The sequence below is a fragment of the Patagioenas fasciata genome, chromosome 8 (assembly GCF_037038585.1).
Source record: "Patagioenas fasciata isolate bPatFas1 chromosome 8, bPatFas1.hap1, whole genome shotgun sequence".
NCBI classification, from domain to species: Eukaryota; Metazoa; Chordata; class Aves; order Columbiformes; family Columbidae; genus Patagioenas; species Patagioenas fasciata.
The window spans coordinates 31,475,229-31,494,324 of record NC_092527.1 but is presented as its reverse complement, the minus strand read 5'-3'; the positions used below and the strand labels follow the sequence as shown (position 1 = coordinate 31,494,324).

The window sequence follows — 19,096 nt, the reverse complement described above, 5'->3', positions numbered from 1 at the left end:
GCAGATATACTCAACTGTAAAGTAACTAACCATGGGAGCAAACTGTTCTGAGAAATGCTGGGTTTCACATCCTGACATTTTGGTGTTTTTGAATAAAACTGGAAGAAGACTAAAACAGTTTGTTGAGATCCCAACAGGGGTAAAAGAATGAAATATCTTGGCATCTAGTATATAAGACTTCATACAAAGTAATTTAGTCATTTATTTTTGTTTTACATGTGATGAAGCTATGAGAATCTGAATCTAATCAATAATCAAAGTATTGGCTGTTTTTTTCAGGTTGTACATTAATGTGAATAGCAACATAGAAGTTTGAAGTCTATGATGTTTTCCATCTCTGTATTTGAATTAATTTTACAGACATTTAACAACTAATTTTCCTTTAGCCTAAATTTGGCTTGCTGTTACTATTAGTGTAAGCCTGAGAAAATAAAGGCATAAAGAGGCTAAAAAAGTAGTTGAAGTCACAAAATGATTTTATGGGAATTTTTGGGGTAGAAGTTCAGTCCTGTGCTTTATACTCAAAACCAGTATCCTTCCAGGACTGTAGCTTAATATCCTTCTTATCTATTGGAAATGCATTTTGCTTGCCTAATTCTTCCTGTAAAGTCAGTTGTATGCAATATTTTTCACTCACCCCTCTCACAGCATTTTGTAGAGTGTACTGTGGTTATAATCTGTTCAGAGGAAGCTGCAGATTAAATTATTTCTGGGCGTTCAGTATGTAATTAGACAAGGTCAAAATGTTTCCTTTCCCCTGTCCCTGTTGAATTCTCTGGACAGATATGAAACCAAACAGAATCTGGTCTCTGCTGTCTTTTAGGACCCATTGGAATGAAAATTACTGTGTGTTAGTAACAGGAAATTTATTACATGAGAATCAATGAAACTTTCAGTGGTAAATTTGTCAAACGGAATTAGCAATAGTGGAAAATGAATTTCAGCTGTCGTAGTAGTCAGCCTGCTCAGGAAATAATTCTGAATTAGTCCATACAACTAATGCTCATCTAATCTATGGTAGATGGATACCAGCAAGTATATTGTCACTATTCTATAGGAAATTCCCACTCTTCTATGGAGTTCTATAGAATCCTTAAGAAGAACCTGGATATAAGAAAAAGCAACTTTTTGTGTGTTATCCTGAATTTAGGGCATTTTTTTGGACGAGAGGGTGCAGGCTGTATAGTAAAATGTCTTTGCATTATGGCACTGATTATCAAATTGCATAACTGTTGGTAATTCAATAGAGAAAAATCATGTAGCACAAGGTCTGTAGATCTTGTACCAATTAGCTCTACAATATAATTTTAAAAGTAGTCTGTATAGGTATAAGTCACAGACCTGGTTTTTACTTTAAAACATAATGGACATGTTTTCTGACTTCAACAAACTTTGCTTAAGAACCATAGAGGGTAACCAAGAGGCAGAGAGTATTAATCAGATTGGACCAAATTAAACGTAACTCAAACTAAAGGTCAAGTTCAGCCTGTGGCTAACTGTATATTACTCCAATTGGTTGCATGCTTGTATATCCAAAGGCAAAATTTTCTCAGAGTAATTAAGAGGTCCTGCAACTATTTAGATAATTGCAGTGGCAACAGTTGGGTGGTTTGGAATAAATGATACTGTTATTTGCTATTTAGTGATGTTGTGCTAAGGCTATATTTAAAGAAAGAGAACCCACTAATTTGTGGGTTCCAAGCACTGTGTGCACACTAAGAGTCACTCAAGGAAGCAAGGGAAACGTATCTGCATGGTAAGGAATTTACATTTTGATACAACTGATTTTGATGCCATTGACTGAAGAGGACATGCGGGATTTGTTGGTGATAGCCATAATAGAGTAAGTTGGATTTTGATCAGTTAGGATTGTTGCAGTCATGTAATCTTGCTATTGACAGACAGGAGGGAGGTGAGAAAACACATTTACATGCTCCTAGCAAGCCGCATAATTGTTGCCATCTGTTTGCATCTTGTCATTGCAGCAGGTGAGACCAGGAGAATTGGGTGGTGAATAGAGGAAGAGCTGAATAGACAGGAATCATATTGGGTCCAAACTGGTTTTGTTCTTGGAAGTTGTCCATCCAGTTCAAGAATGATGAGGGCAAAGCCAACAGTTAGTGCATGCCTCTCATTGCTCAGTTGTAATGAACAGGAAATGGGTCACATAGCATCATCCCTCAATCTCTTCACAGCCCACTGAGTCTATCACTATGATAAGCACTACAGATTTTTTGAATTATTTATTATTTGGTTGAATAGGGCTTTACTCAATGGAAGGGAAATCTGTGTTAACTGAAGTCATTTTATGTCCCAGTTTCTTGGGTGTTGTGTGTGGGTGAATGTGGTTAATTACTGGGGTTCAGCTAACGAGCTATAATTTGTTAAGCTTCAGTGACTCGGTTGCTTTTGTTCATGTGTCTCTCCCCTGTGTCTCTGCCTTGGGCAGCAGACTTGAATTACCACTGCTGATAGACCAGTCCCTTCTTCAGTCATGACTTTTTCCTGCCAGTCTTGAGGAAAAAAAAAAGAGCAGCCAAGCGGCCAACCATCTGTCGCCTACACTAATTGCTTCGTGATTGCATTCATTGTTCTGGCTGAAAGTACAGTTGTTACATGGCTGATTCTTACCACGTAATTGCAGAACTATTGTATGCTTCCGCATTTTCTGTGTAAGAGGAGTTACAAATCAGGAGGAAACTTCAGATACAGTGAAGTGTTGTGTGAGGTAAAAACTTGTTGGATGTTGTGTACATGTGATCTCTCATGAGTGTAATCGACTTGGTTGTGGAATAGGAAACTGTATTTTATGGGAGTATTGCTTATGTATTATTATGTAATCTTCAAAAGTGGCTTGCTGTGTAATCAGAGGGTGGGATGGAAGAGCCTCTACTTCATATGGAGACGTCTTCTGCTATTCAGATGGGTCAGGCACACAGAGGAATGGTTAGTAATCAGCCGTGAATAACAGAGCTGTTTGGAGAGATGAAATAGAGGTGAAACTGAGAAACACGAGTCAGACGGGCAAAAAAGCTGGGTTGTAACTGCTCAGCTCAGGAATAAATGCACAAAGGCACTCAGGCACTGAAAGGCAGCAACAGAGGCTGAAAAAGCAGATTTAAAATGGAGTTACTGTTCTTGCTTCTCCTCTTTCATTTTAAATGAACTCTTGAGAAGCAAGGCACCCCAGACTTATAGGAGCTCTGTCACCATAGTGCTAGTAAATTAACAGGTTTACACCAAATATCTGATTCCATCTGTCTACCTTTATTTAACGTGTGTGTCATGCTGGAGATCAGTCAGTTAGGGACTGATACTTGACTGTGTAGCTCAAGTGCTAAAGTTTAGTAAATCAGGATTCTGATGCTTATGGGAAAATGTATATATCCTGTCATCAAACCATGTCATCTTCCTCAGTTTCCTACAGTAAGGGAGGTCCACTCCTCATGCATTCAAGTAGAAGAGAAAGGTGTCCATACATCAGGAATGACCGAGAAGCTGCTTGCAATAGAGATAAGGATGCATATGGCCACATGTTGTCTGTGTGAGAACAGATCAACTCTTAGAAGTACCTTCAACCACATCTGTCCTTGTTTTTGATGTAATGCTTGTGTCTGACAGTAGGCTCCCTGCCACAGTTGTAGCCAACATTCGCTCTTCAAGATGTGATGACTATTTTGGATGCACTACATAATTCTAAAACCTTTCATTCCACTGCATTAGGATGTAACTTTGAGAGTGACCCTGCTCAGAAAAGGGTCAAACCAGGGATCCCTAGAGGTTCCTTTCAACATACATTATTCTGTTTCTATTTACACCATCTCAATTTCAGTGATAACAGTCCATGCCTACATAGATAAGAAAACAGGGAATAAAATTCAGATTTATTTTATCTGAAATTGAATCGTAACTTCTTTTAAAAATTGACCTTACAGTATAGAGGTATCATTTGGGATGTTACCTTTTTCCACACTGATGACAACATTTAGAGGACTATTCATTGGGCTAATGTTAGCTGCGGTAGGCTAATTCCATCTAAAATTAATGGAGAGGAAAAAAGCTTCTGTAGAGTGGTAAGCATTAGCCACTTCGAATCATCCTCTGGAAAAGCCTATCTCTTTTGACAGACTACAGACAAAACCAGGGAGCTAGTTTGCATAAAACTAATGTTAGCTAATGCGAGTAATTCCCCCCTTCCCTAAGGCATTACTCCTCCAGCAATCTACACTATTTGTGTTAATATGTAGGACACCGCTAATCAACCAAGCCAGTTTTCCAGCAAACTTGATTCTCTTTGACAAATATTGTTGAAGATGAAAAGTAGTAAAGAATTTGCATGTTAAAAGGTGTTTGTTCTGAGACTTCGCAGTGTCTCGCTTTCTGCATGGTCTTAGATATCTTTTCTGGGTTATCAGCACCTGTGCCAGGGATGGAAAGGGCCTTCCACACAAAGGCCTTGTGAATGCTAACCCGTATTTCTAAGACTTTATGTGTTGCTACGTTTCTAAGCAAGTGATCAGTCATGCATAGAAACATCCACATATCTATTTAGGGCTATGCATACCATTTGTGTGAAGATCTTAAGCACAGAGACCTGTTGGGCATCCTGATAACACATCTTGCACGCAACTCATTACAATTACATAATACCTTGTTATCTCTAGGCAAACTGAGTAACATTTGGTAGCAACCACCATACTGAAAATGAACAAGGAAGGGACATCAGAACTATTTATCCGGCTCTTATTTTATTAGGGGTTTTCCTCTTCTTGTACAGTCATTTCCTCAGCATTGTCTCAGCAAGAAGAATAATAATGGTGTCAGACTGTATATTTTGTTTTCATTGGCCATAAGCCAGTGTACAAACATAATGTGCTGGGGTAACAACTTAAAATAAAGAATGGAATTAAAACTGGGAGGAATCTCTAATATTCTTTCTTCCCCTACTAAATAAAAAAAAAAGAAATCAACAGAGCCCAGTGGCGGCCCGGCAGTCCAGACAGGAAGATACATTTCTTAACCACGAGTATGATCAGTGAAACAGAAGGAAAGACTCTTGAGCAATAATCACTTCACTCTTTACCACCAACTTACTCATCTTCAGGCAGATCAATATGTTCTTGCTTATCCATCTGTATGAACAACAGCCCTCTGAAGCCCTAGAGAACTTGTTTTTTTGCTGCTTTGAGATCCTTGGATGCATAGTTTTAGCTATGAGTAGATCCATTTTTCTCTGAAAGGTTTTCTGTACTCTGCATAACTCCAGTTTTCCTACTTCCATGAGAAAATTATTTTTTTCCTTTCTATCAAAGCTGGACAGTTCACTGGATTAGGAATAAAGAAATGTACTCAGTATCACTAGGTCTGCCACTGATCTCTGTGGTGCTGAACAATTCCCTTCATTCTTCTGTTGTAAAGATTCACGTCTCCCTTTGTCATTTGTTTTGACTGTATTCTCCAACATGTCTCCAGTTTCTTATTGTACAGAGTGCCTCTCAACACTAAATGCAGTTGGAACCATAGGTTTTAATATAATGCAAATGATAAACAATAATATTTTAAAATTTAAAGCTATGCATGTGTGCATTATAAATTCTGACACTTTGTCCTAAATTCTACTGTAATATGCCTTTTCTGTTCTCATTCTAATACAACATACTTTTTAAACAAAAAATGTGTTTAATGAAGTTATCTAAACAGTTATGAACCTACCTGGTAAATTTACAACTCAACAGAAAGCAAGTGCAGGATACACTGTTACCTGTTATAAAGAATAGTATTTTTTACCAGAGAAGGGAATTAACCTCAAGGACAACATACTAAGTGGAGTGGTAAATTCATCATCCCCTGGAATCGAGATTGGCTGTCTTTCCAAATGATACAATCTAGTTCAGCCATCAATTTTTGGCCTGAATAATCCCTTTTAGTGCTTGAGTTAGTGGTAAAGATTCTGCAGCATCTGTTAGGAGGAGAACAGACTGATGATACTAGTGGCTCCTTCTGGCTTTCAAATATATATACCTGGCAGATTCCTTTAAATATCTGCTGGTAAAAATGCATTTCCTGCCACTTTTTTAGCCTAGGAGTTGAATATACTGCAGACATCATGCTAATAGAGTTGCTTGCAAACTGCCACAAAACCAGAACACCATGATGTGTCTTGTATGAGAATGTGTGTGAATAGGTAGGAAGAAAACTGAGGGTCATCTCCAGGAAGCTTTGATCTGATTAACATGCACAAAAGAAACTGACGTGTTACAACCATACTGAACAAGTCTACGTGACAGTAGCATGCGGTTCATCAGCAAAAGCAGCAGGGACCTCACTGGTATTTGAGTGGGCTGTGAAACAAGTATATGAAAGCTTTATCACTCTGTGTTTCTATCAGCGTTCAATAAACACCAGTTATTGGGTATCCTTATTGATGCCTTCTGTGTCACATGATTAATTCATTGCTGCAACTTAAAATGTTCAAAGTCTCTGCAGTGTCCTATAAACTTTATTGCTTCAAGGGTACTTAAGCATCTTAACCTACAATTTGATCAGAGACCAGGGAAGTAAATGAGTATCAGCACTTTAACCAGTTTTTGTATCCTGAATCAGGAGTCTTATGCCTTATTTTAGGAAGGAAGTAACATGCATTATTTCGTATTCTTTGTTTATATAAAACAAACTGTTCTGTTAAATCCAGTGGTGGAAGAGGAAAGCCTTGGAAGGGGAATAGTGTGATTCAGGAAATAGCAACATAGCTCCCAGCCTTCTGACTGCTCTGAAAAAGAGATGCCCTGTGCAGTAATTCCTTTAAGTTTAATGTACTTTGTTTGATACCCAAGTAAGCTGCACTGGATGCATGTTGGGAACATGTGTGCACCAAGTCACTATTCATTCTTTCTCACTGTTTGAGGTGTCTGTGGTACCACTGTAGAAACTTCTTTCCCACTGTGGTAATTTTTCATCGAGTAAGTAGATCCAAGGGTATAAGAATCCGAAAGGTAATCAAGAACTTCTATATATCTGTATAAACATGCTCAATCTTAATTCCTTACCAGATGCACTAACCCAAATCTTTTATTCGGACTGCATAGAAAGCAAAAGAAATGCAAGAGAGACTTAAATTGAAGTAGTACATCACCCAATTGAAGCATTCCATGTGATGTCTATCCTATTGCTCTTTACTTTCCTGAAGGCTTCAGATTAATTCTAAATATGGTCTTTCACAGTTGAATAGCATTTGAATGATGCCCCTATGAACAATGAGAATAATGACTAAAACTTTGTAGAAGAGTGGAATTTTGTCAAATACACCTGTGGTGGTAGTAAAGTACAATTTCTCAGCAATAAATTTATTCAGTATAAATGAATGGGGACAAGAAGAAGAACCTGTCTGCATTTATTTCAAATTACATTCTTGCATATTCACAAAGACTTCTCTTCATCCAGTTTCACTCTGTTATGTTTATAGTTAAAGCTAAACTGTGCTTTGAATGCTGTATTCTTTGGTGAGATGGGGATAAATTGAAAAAATAATATACTGAGGATGAGGAAAAAAGTGATCTCTCAGTCTTTATATGGCTCATAAGTGCAAATCTGTGCTTTAGGTTTACTGGTGTTTGGGGGATTTTTATGTGGGAATAAATTCTGTTTGAAGGGTTGAAGGTGAAATACCATAACAGGGTTAGTTTTAATCTTCTCATAGAAACACCAGGAAGTGCAAGTGGCAAGAAATCAGTATACGTGAAGAAACAACCAGGAGGATTCACAAGGAGGAACATTCTCAGGGAATCAGAGGTGAATTTGGATCAAACCTGGTGCTTTCAAAGATGCTCTGAGCTAGTTTTCCAGTTTCATATGGTTTTTTTTAGGTCAATACTGTAGTGTAGGTTGAATTGCTTTGGTCAGATCTGTGTCCTGGGAGAATGAGTGTAGCTTTTATGGAAACTAGAGGTGAAAGAAACCTTTTTCTTTTGTGAAAACAAGAATACCGAAGTTGGTAAATCCAACCAACAAATAAATTTATTCTCCATGCCATCCTCTATTTTAACTTGTTCAGGGAAATTTTCTTAAGTAAAAGAAAAATAATGGGAACTACTAGTCTGCTCAAATTATTTCCCTTGTGTCACTTCAGCATGCAATTTAAATCACCTTTTCTTCAGCCAGACTCTTAATTTCCATGTGCATAATGGATTTTGTGTAAGATGAAATCAGTACATAAAATCAAATGTTCTTATCAGTATAGCAAGCACAAGGAGCTAATACATGAATCAAGATCAGTATGTGAAGAAGCGTCATAACCAATCAGAATATCCAATTAAATACTGAGTCACATATTAAATGAGGAAATGTTTATCTGTCTTCTTGGGGTGATGTATAGATTACTGAGAAAGTTGAGTTTCTGGTATGGTGAGTTTGATGAGTGTGCAGGTAGCAGAGTTGCCCACTGGCTCTGGAAAGCCCAGAGCTTGTTGGAACTGGGGAAGAATGGAGACTGCTCTCTTTAAGATAAATTTGCATTTACTAGCAACATCTGATTGATGACATGCTTTCTTACCCATCAGGTTCAACAGCCAAAGAAACAACTCAACTGCCTCATAAGAGCCAGATTTTTAGCTGGAAAAATCTCAGGAAAAATCCAGTGTTTATAAGAGAAACAAGTGGTGGACAGTACAGTTTTATTAAAGTGCATGTCCAGGTGCAATACTTTATGAAACTGTTACCAGCTTGTTTTGTTTGTCCTAAAGATGTGAGTTTATTTTAGAAGATCTCAACTTCATAATTCAGTCAAACCCAGATAGACAAGCAGGGTCCTGTAGGTCGTAATCTCATATCATCAGTGATTGTATCAGAGTGAATCAAATTTGTATGGCATCTAGAGAACATTAGGCCCTCAAATCTCATATTTTAGCTACTTGTTTTAGAGTTTTTAAAATGCATATAGATTAATTAAAAAAAAAAAAAAAAGAAAGAAAAAAAACCAAATAAGACTGCTGTGAAATTAAAGAGAGAGATTAATCCCAAGTTAGTGCCATTTGTCTTAGCTTCATAAAAGTGAGAGGAGGTCTGATGTTTTATAGCACTTCTGACTCCCACACAGTCCCTTTAGGAGAGGTGTTTTAAGGATGAGTCTGTATATCACACATTAGAGTTTCTCTACAGATTTTCAGTGAAGATATGCAACCTTTATCTGTAAAATGGTGAGAAGGTTGTGTACTTTACAGTAAGTATTTGTTTATTAGACATATTGCTCACTAAGAGAACTATTGAAGGAGTTCATTACCTTCTGAATCCTTTTTTGATAGCCTAAATAAGCTACACATAAGACATATACATGTTTTATATATAATGTATAAGTTAATACCAACTTCATGGATATTAATACTGGTGTTCAAACGTGATAGTATTTCAGTTCAGAGACTTAAAAAGTATAAGATATTGAAGAAAAATGAGAAGAATTGAATCAATAATATTTAAATATTATCTGAGCTCTGTGAGTTATTGATTTCTGATTTTGAAGCCTTACACTTATCTGCATGTGTGATTTCCCCATATTAATAGTAGCTACTGAGAAACCCAGAAATCTTTATGTTGTCTAAACACATGCTACAACAGATGATTGCTACTCTAAAGAGCTTAGAAATCTGAGTGAAGGGAAGATGTGGAGGAGGTACAATATATGGGCAAACCAGGGAAGAATAAAATAGATGTAGTCAAACAATTGAAGGGGCCAGAGCTCTTTTACAGCTGTGAACTAAAAAATGGGTAAATTATGAAAAAATACAAGTGTTGGTTCCATGCAATACAGGATTGAAGGGCAAAGAAAGATGTGTGGCAGAATGTATCCAGAACCAAAAAACAGAGGGTTTTATGAAGCTAAGATCTTGAGATCTTTCTGCTTTGGAGAGATTTCCCAGAGCTGAAGAAAAGTCTAGAGTTCTTTTTCCTCTTCCGCAGTACACACTTCCCCTTCTAGAAGTGACATTGTAGTATAGATTGGTTGCGTAAAATAAAATTCCAGTTATTCTTCATGGAACATTTTGGAAAAACATCATTTTTTCTCCCTACATTTTCTGAAATGTAGTTATTTTTTTTATGGTGCTGAACCTGTCAAACCACAGTAAATAAATCAATCAGGTTTGTCTAATTTCTGATAAATATTTTACTTTCACTAAGAATTTATACATACACCTTCTTCCTCTTTATCAAATGTTTTGATTATTTTAACTACAAATATTTCTGCTAAATATTTTATTTTTCTTCTGCTTCTTCTTTGGATTATAGGAAAATTTATCCATATTTTGCAAGGAAAAAATTTTGGTTTGTTTTTAAAAAATCTGTGTATTGAAGAATGTTTTGAGTGTCTCAAATGGAAAATATTATCAACTAATATATTCCAAAATGAAAAAAAAAAAAAATCTAAAATCAGTGTTGGAAAGACCAGAAAAATTAGAAGGGAAAGGGATGATTACATGGCAACTCTATCCTACTGTTACCCAGATATCCCAGAACATTTTAAGGTGAAGCTCACACTGTCACTGTGAAATACATGAGCAGCACTTATGCTTCTCACACAGGATGGGAAACAAATAACAGAGAGGGTGAGTAGTATACAGGTATTGTTTGGTGTAGATAAGGAAATAAGTTAAGTTTTCAGATGTCAGCTTTCTCTATTCCAGAAGATAGTGGTGTCATGTTGTGAGAAAGCTCTGTCTATAGCTGGGAGATTGTCTTGTCATTCAGAGGGTTTATTTGAATCCCAACTCAGCCTCAGAACGTATTTGTAACCTTGGGACAGCCTCTCCTTTTGCCTTGAATTTCTGTTCTCCCATCTCGAAAGAAGTGTATGATAGATTTCTATTTTACAGAACATTAGGATTTTAAAAAGCAAAACAAAGCAAAACTGGGCTGTTAATTATTAAGTATTCAAGTATTGTACAGAAAAAAATAAATATACAAGAGAAGAGGAAGCAAGAAGAGAATTATTCCCTGATGATCCAGGGTCAAATCTGAGAGATCAATACAGGATTTGTACTTCATAACAGTTTTGTGTCAGTGAAAGCAGAAATGTCAGATCACTACTTGGCCCTCAGATGAAAACATATATTGAAATTGTAATAGGTTCCTTTTCTGTTTGTGGTTGAAAAAGAAGTATAGCAAAGAACATGATCTAATTTCAGTCTAATAATGAAAATTGTCATCAGGCAGCAGTGCTCGCCAAAGAAAATAAAATGTCATCTCTGAAGGGACTGTATGCACGAGTCTGTCACAAGAAGTCCCAGGAGGGAGAGGGCTTTTATAACAACAACAAAATATGATGCTGGGTTTAAAAAATATCCATACAAGCACTATAATTGCTAAACAGGGAAAAATAATCCCAGCTGTATTATAACTGATACTTGACAAAAAAACCCTACCCTCCAAATATTTATTTTTCTAGTCCAACAAAATAAACTCAGTCTAAAACAAGTAATATTTAGAATAAAATATATGAAAACATCCTCACTGCAAGGGATTTTTTTTTTTGCTTTTTGTGGGAGGTGACACACAAGGTGGGGAATTCACCCTTTGTTAAACGTATACCAGTGCTGCTTGTGTTGCTGTGAGTCAGTCAAGACTGAGATTGGTGCTGAGATAAGCAACGGAGGAAAAACCTTCTAAAGTCTGGTTACTAAAGTGTCTCATCAAAGACAATAAGAGTTTTGGGCATGGGTTCCCAGGGAGCTGGTGTTTCCCTTTGAGAACTGTTGCCTTTTCTCATGTGCTGTGTCCAGTTCACTGGGCACTGGCTTCTAATTCGAGAGGACGATCCTGACAGCAGAATTGCTATGTTCATTTCCTCTCTTTGAAACAAGCTTATAAAGTCTTGCATTTCTCCACTTTTTGGCTGAATCACATGTTTCATTCAGGGCTCCCTGGGTGCTCTGCAGCATTGTAGCTTCTGCTGTGCTGGGGCAGTTGTGGGTGCAGCAGGTGACCAGCCCCTCTGCAGAGCTGGGCTGAAAGAGCCCAGGGGAAGCTGTGGTTCTGTGGCGCTTCAACTGCAGGCACAGAAGAGGATGCTACAGAAGCACAGAGAAAGCTTTCACAGGCTGTGTTTAGTTCATTCAGGCTACTGTTACCATCACCAGCAAATTTGGAGAGCAGGTAATCTGCCAAAAGTTGTGTTTGGTAAAAGTAGAGCAGGAGTAATGCAAGAGAGAGAAGAGGGAGAAAATAAGATTTACTGTGATGATTTCAGCCATCTGAACATCAGTGTCCCTGGAAAGCTTACATCCTATGTATATCCCTGGCCTGGAAACAGGGATATTGTTGTTTGGATTACTCCTTGTTCTCAAAGAATGATAGAATCATAAAATGGTTTGGGTTGGGAGGAACCTTCAAAGGTCATCTAGTCTGACCCCCCTGCTGTGATCAGGGAAGATCTTCAACTAGATCAGGTTGCTCAGAGCTCTGTCCAGCCTGGCCTTGGATGTTTCCAGGGAAGGGGCATCCACCACCACTCTGGGCAACCTGGGCCAGTGTTTCCTGGCCCTTACTGTAATTTTTTTTTCTTATATCTAGTCTAGGGTTCTTTGAGTTTAAAACAATAAATCTTTGTCCTATTGCAACAGGTCCTACTAAAAAGTTTGCCCCCCGAGCATTATTAAAACTTAAATTACTGGTATGTCAAAGACATATTACTTGGAATGGAAAAAACTACTTTGCCATGAAAGATAAAACACTGACATCAGAGAGATAGATTGACAGTAATTTATTTTTATTATGTCTTTGTTTTTGTTGCAACTACAAAAGCAGGTCTAGAAATGGATTTTGAATGTGAAGGGGGACAAATACCTCCTGTGATGGTAAAGTTCTTGATTATGTGACCACAAAGCACTTTACAAAAGTCATTGTTACATGTCCCAAAATATTTTCTTTAATTTTCAAAAATGAAGGTTTTCCTTAGTTACAGTTAGGGTCTCAAAGTTTCAAATAAAAATGTATCTAGAATCTTTTGCTTAAGAAAAATAACAGACTCACCACTGAAGTTTTACAAGTGGATGCATTTCTATCCTCAAAGCTAAACTTTTTTTCCTCTTCTTACCCTCATGTTCTATCCTCTCTGCCTTCTTCCCTTTCTCTTCTTTGACACTGTTCAAGAGAAAGGGAGAAAAAGAGGTGGATTTTCAGGTTTCCTATTTTAAAGTAGATTTCAACATAAACACAGTCTACTGTTCACTGAAAAGCTGTTGTAATTATTTTCTTCATGTCCTTGCAAGGTTTTACAGTAGGGAAACTGAAGGACATAGCAGTTTGCATTGGGAATATAATGCAGACTACGAAGTAGATCTCAAGGTTTCTCACATCCCAGTCTCATAATTCTTAAAATACATTAAAAACATCTTTCTGATCAACCCAAAGCTTTAAATCAGCTTCTCTCCTTCTCAGTCATTCTCTCGCACATCCATCTTTCTCTTCCCTGCCAATCCACTGCCACTATTTGTTCAAACACAATTGGTCAGGGTTTGCACATAAAGATACTGATTGTTTGCATTTTCTGCAAGATCCATAAAGAGGTGTCGTGAAAAGGCAGATCACAGTTCAAAAAAGCGGTCTAACATCTTTCTTGCCGGAAAAGGGGACTGACCAAGTCTATCAAGCATGGCAAGGAAGCAAAATGGGATGGATCTGCAAAAAAATGTATAGGGCTGACTGCTTCTGAGTGTTTCCACATGAGAAATTTGAAGTCAAATAAAGCAAAAGAAAGAACCAAAGTGATACTCATCTCTACTGTCTTTCTGAGAATTACCTGTTGGCAGCATTTACAGAGAGCAGCTGTTTGTAGGTGCTCTATAAAAGTGACATTTGTATATCATTTCAAAAGACACGTCAAAGTATTTGTAATACCTGTAACATGCCTTTTTTGCTGACCTTTCTTAGTCTGGTTTGGTATTTATCATGGAAAGATTTTCTGAAGTGATTGATGTATTTGGATATTGTTTGTGTAACCACACTAGGAGGTGTCACATTGTTTACAGAAGGATGGGAACAAAGGTGGAATCACAGATTTTCATGGTACAAGTAACGTGTGCTATTTAAACTCATTCCGTCCTGCAAGAGAAATGTGGACATGTTAAGTCACTTTTTTGGTGCCAGATCGAACAATCTCTCTAGGGAAGGCTGCAGGTAACTGGAAAGAGAATGGCCTTCCTACATAATACCATGGCAAGTCTGTATGTCTGTTAGAGCTAGGCTAGGATATCAGGCTGCTGTGTTTTACCTTTAGTGTCCACAACATGTTTATAAAACTAAAAGGCAGCTTTCCCATACTGCATGATTTTATCACCTGAGAGTGCCACAAAGAGCTAGATGTGCCCCATGTCACACAGCTCAGTATTGCCTCTGCCAAGAAAAGACACCACAGACACTTCTCAGCTGCCCCAGATCTGTCCCTTTGAGACTGGAGGAAGTAAAAGTTCAAGTCAGTATGCCAGAAGTAAAATAAGCTTCTTCAGATTAATTTCTCTAATATCTTTGTGTTTTACTGTGATTTATGACTGTTTGTTTTTGTCCCCAGTTATTCAGTTCAGTGGAGTTTGGCAGAAGATGGCTACTTCTTCATGAGGGAGTTGCACCAAACAGGTTCTACTGGTAAGAGCAGAAACTTCTTCCTCATTTCCCAGGCACAGCTTCCCCATACACACAGTGATATTGAAATGGGGGCTTGAAGGCAACATGACTGAATGCATTCTGTACTGCTGATTTGTTGAGATTAATTTTGAACTGGTATGAAAGAGGCATTATATCTCCTGTTATCTGTTTATACAGCACTTGAAAGTGGACTCTTTGATCTAAGGATGGTGCACAACTGAAATATACTGAATAATAGTCTGAGGAAAGCATTGATTTGGGAGGGGAGAGTTCTGCAATTTCCTGTGAACATTTTGAGTTTGAGGGAAACTCTGTTCAGCACAAACTTGTTTACTTTTGCACTAAATATGGTTCTGCTACTAGTGAGGGCCAAAGCCTGAAGTCCTGGACTATATGAGGATACTAGCATGTCTGCCATGGGTAATAGTGCACATCTTCCAGTGGCTGGTGTTGTGTTTTTAACTGATGTTAGACCCGCTTCAGTCCCTGAAAGTAAGTGGTTAATGACTATTGAACTAGGAACACATAGCTCTTCATTATGAGCTTAAATCACTGTGCAGTATTACTTCTAAGCAGTCATGCAAGATTTCCAGTCAGATTTCAAGCTATATGGATCAGCCATGCGTAAGTTCCTGTTTCTGGAGCTTTGAATGTCACTTGGTTACAGCAATGGTACAATGTTTACAAATTTGATGCCAAAGTTACCTTAAGGAAGCATCATAACTCTTTGTCACTGATGCAAGCTTAATTCTTTGCTGCATTAACTTATGCCATACAATTTGTATCTAAACTCACTTGGGGCATACATGCTTGTAATAGATACTGAGTATCTCCTAGATTTTAATATATGAGGTGTCTGTAATGGGTTATTTGACCTCAAACTCAAATGCTTGTAGTAGCCACAACCACTGAAAAAAAAAAAATCAACAACAACAAAAACACCAAACCAAACCAAAACCAACCAAACAAAAGAACAAAACAAAACAAAAAACCACCTGGATGTAGGTCCAAAGTTTATTTTCCAGTTCTTCACTACTAGCATATTTCTTTTTAATTGGTATCATCTTGATTTTTATTCATCATAGATTTGCCCAGTGATTCTGGTATACTGATTCTCTTCTCATGAGTCTGATTGCAGACGGATCTCTTTGCATTTGCTTTCTATAACAGTGATTTGCGTACCCAGTGTAAAGCTCTGTAACCACGCTCACAGTAAAATAGTTATCTGAAACGCCTCCTCGCTGTCACGCAATACCAACTAGTGTAACATCTAGTTATGTGGAAAAGAAAGGTGAAGAACGAAGGAGACACTGGACTGTTCTCCTGAAAATATGGTTGTTATAGTGTAAGTCGAATATAAGTTTATTTCTTCATATTTGTCTTCTCTTTTTGCTTACATTGGTGTGAATCTGTTGAGACTTCTCATCTGTTCTTTATGGAGACAGTACCCACCTGTGAGCAGAATCTGGCTCATGTCCTGTGAATCTGGCCTTTAAAAGAGCAGCTTTCTATAAAATAGTCATCTTGAAATCAAGAGGAGCTGAACCAGATGATTAAAATGAGGCCCTTTTAGTAGCTGCTTAAATTACAATTTTGTGCCAAAACCACAGGTTTTGAATGTATCAAGATTCAGGAGGGGCTTAGTCAAATATTTTCTTTTAATTTATGAAAGAAATAAGAGTTCTAGGTCAAATTTACTTCCAAAGTTGAATTTATATTTAGTCTGCAAACAATATACCAGAGATTTTGTTTGCTGCTCCTGGTTTTTAATCCTTTCTCAGAACCAGAGTTAGCTGAAGCTTTTGCAAACTAAATTCTGTTTTTAACTTACACTTGGTTTTGTGTGAGTGTCTGCATAGACAGGCACATATATATTTCTATCACTCCTATTTCCTGCAGGATTCCTAACAGGGTTTCAAAGTGTCAGATGCAAACACACGGCCCCACACATCTCTTTATTAGCTCAGGGATGGGGGGGAGAGGGGAAAAGGCAAACAAAGTATCCTAGAAATCTGGGGACCCGGTCTCACTCACTGAAGAGAGTCAGAGAGCTGGAAAGAATGTCCTTTTTCCTGAATCACTGTGTCCTGTGCTGCACTCCAAACCTTTTGAGGTTTCCCATCATTACTTGCAGTAGTGGTTTATTGTGAACTGAGATGATGGATGCCTACAATAAGAATAATTGTGAAAATGGTCATTTTCCCTTTCCATGGAGCTCAAACTTTAAAGGCCTCGTAGAACCTAACAGATAAGAGAACTCAGGCTTGAAGCTTCAAGGCAAAGCATAAGTTGAAAAGATGAAAAAAACGTTCCAACCACCCATCTAATTGCCTACAGCCATAAACAAAACATGAAACTGCAAGCCCCTATTTTCACCTTGAACAATATGTAACACACCTCAGTGTAAGCTAGACTGTACTTCTGCTATCAAAAGTAAAAATGATACAACTTGTGGAGACAGTGTTGCATCTCATTATGGCTTGTTTATTATGAACATCACAAAAAAAGAAAATTACTGTTCACTGAAATGCCTGCCCTCAAATTCATCCACAGGAGAAAACAGAGTTGTGCACGTGTAATTGAGTACATCCACACCACAGAGTGCAACAGTGGGGTTTTCTGTGTATTTCCGTTTCTGTGCAGCCAAGTACCCAAGGACAAAAAAGACACTGAAGTGCTGAATGAGAAGGGTAACGCTTTGCTCTCAGAGCATGGCCACTGCTGACTTCCTGCACAAGAAAACAAAAGGGAGCTGGGATGTAAGAGGGTGCAGAATTACAGTTGAAACCTAAACATCTACAGCAGCATCTCTGTAGCCAGTGCTGATGTACAGGTTGGGTAGAGCCTTGCTCAGTGCCCTGTGGTTTGTTTGATTTGGTTTTTTTAGTCCATTATTATACATTTTGACTTGGAAATATGCGATCTAATGAACCTCAAAAGTCAGAAGACTGATTTCCCATTCTCCTTAAGAGCAGAAATGAATAGTTAAGGTAAATGCCCCGAAGGCACAAGTTTTCAAGGAAAGCAGACTGTGGGGATACTCTTTCCTGTTCCTGGTGCTTTCTCTAAATCAAATGGTTTTGAAGGGATCAACCAGGACACAGCTGTATTCTGCAGAGAATGGGGGCTATAACATCTCTGGAGAATGTGGGCTATATTCCGATATCTAAGGAAGGCTGAGCTTTACTACAGGCTGCTTCCAGGACTATCTAAACTGGGACTTTGCTTTGTGTCTTCCTGATCTTAGAAAAGTCTTTGCATCAGGCTCTCTTGAGGCTGCATTTACTTAACACTGCTTATTTTAACAGAGAAGGAACATCTGGAAGACTTTAAAGACTTTTAAATTGATTCAAATGGTTGATGAAAGCAAAGATGCATCATCCTGATTGCTCACTGATATTTTAATTGCCATTTCACTCTGTCATGGTGGTTTTTTAAAGTAGTTTGTGGGTCACTAAGTCTTGTGAATAAACACCACTGAGCTTGCTAGTTCTAGTCTTGAGAAGGTTCTGCCTGCAAATGCATTTGTTATATCTGTCTCCAAGAGATTTTTCTTTTTTATTTGCTCATTTTTGGCTGCTGTGTGAAACACCCCTCCTACTACCACCCCACAGAAATTTAAACCCCTGAAGTACAACAATAAAGCAATCTGCTGATGCCTACTGCATAACTCTGAGAAAACACTCTGTGTAGAGACAGCTCAGCTCCTTGCAGCTCATATGTATTTTGTATTCTTGCATTCTCTATTTCATTAAGAGGAGTAATTAACTTCAGAATAGAATCTTTGTTTATTCGGAGCTCCTCTGTTCCCTCCTTTTATTCTTCTATGTGCAGCTCTAAGTTATGCCCTGACATCTACCCTTGTGATGAAAGAGATTGTAACGTCATTCCATGGAGGAAGATATCAGGTGGGGAATGAGCAAATAACAAACCTATAAACTGAGAGGTGCCTGGAGTTTTCTCATCTGTGATTCTCTACCTCATTAAAAGGTTATAAGGATGCGTTTGTGATGGGCTACTATAAAAGTGAGATCTCTAGTAATTGCTGTAATTCAGGTATCTTATCACATCTCTGTATCTATAAGCTAAGTATGTGAAAGTGGTATACTGAGGAAAGAGTAATCTACTCTGAGAGTCAACTGTATGTGTCTGATGAGAACATGAAAGAATCCACACTACATACAAGCCCAAGACACTGCAGTGCTGCACTGTATTGATGTTTTTCACGGTTTTTATTATTTCTCTGGCAGGTTCTTGAGATTTTGCTGTTAAATGTACTGTGACAGAAAAATGCACGAAAGTTACCAAGATGTTTAATAATTCTGAAACTGTACTGTATGAAAATACCCTAATTACTAGGAAAGGAGTATTCTAAGTGATATTAGTTCATCAGGGTAATATAGAAACAGTAAATTAATATCCATGGCTTATTGCTGATAGCACAGGGTTTACTGGTGTGGTTGGCATTAGG

The 19,096-nt window shown here is 37.9% G+C and overlaps 1 protein-coding gene across 4 annotated transcripts in view; it reads left to right on the top strand.

Moving 5' to 3' along the window:
* Positions 1-19,096, top strand: part of SORCS1 (sortilin related VPS10 domain containing receptor 1) — a 289,286-nt gene that overhangs the window by 174,332 nt on the left and 95,858 nt on the right. For all 4 annotated transcript variants that reach the window (XM_071812134.1, XM_065843558.2, XM_065843559.2 and 1 more), the window contains exon 5: positions 14,552-14,625. In XM_071812134.1, coding sequence (XP_071668235.1) covers positions 14,552-14,625 — 74 coding nt within the window. The remainder of the gene's footprint in view (positions 1-14,551; positions 14,626-19,096) is intronic.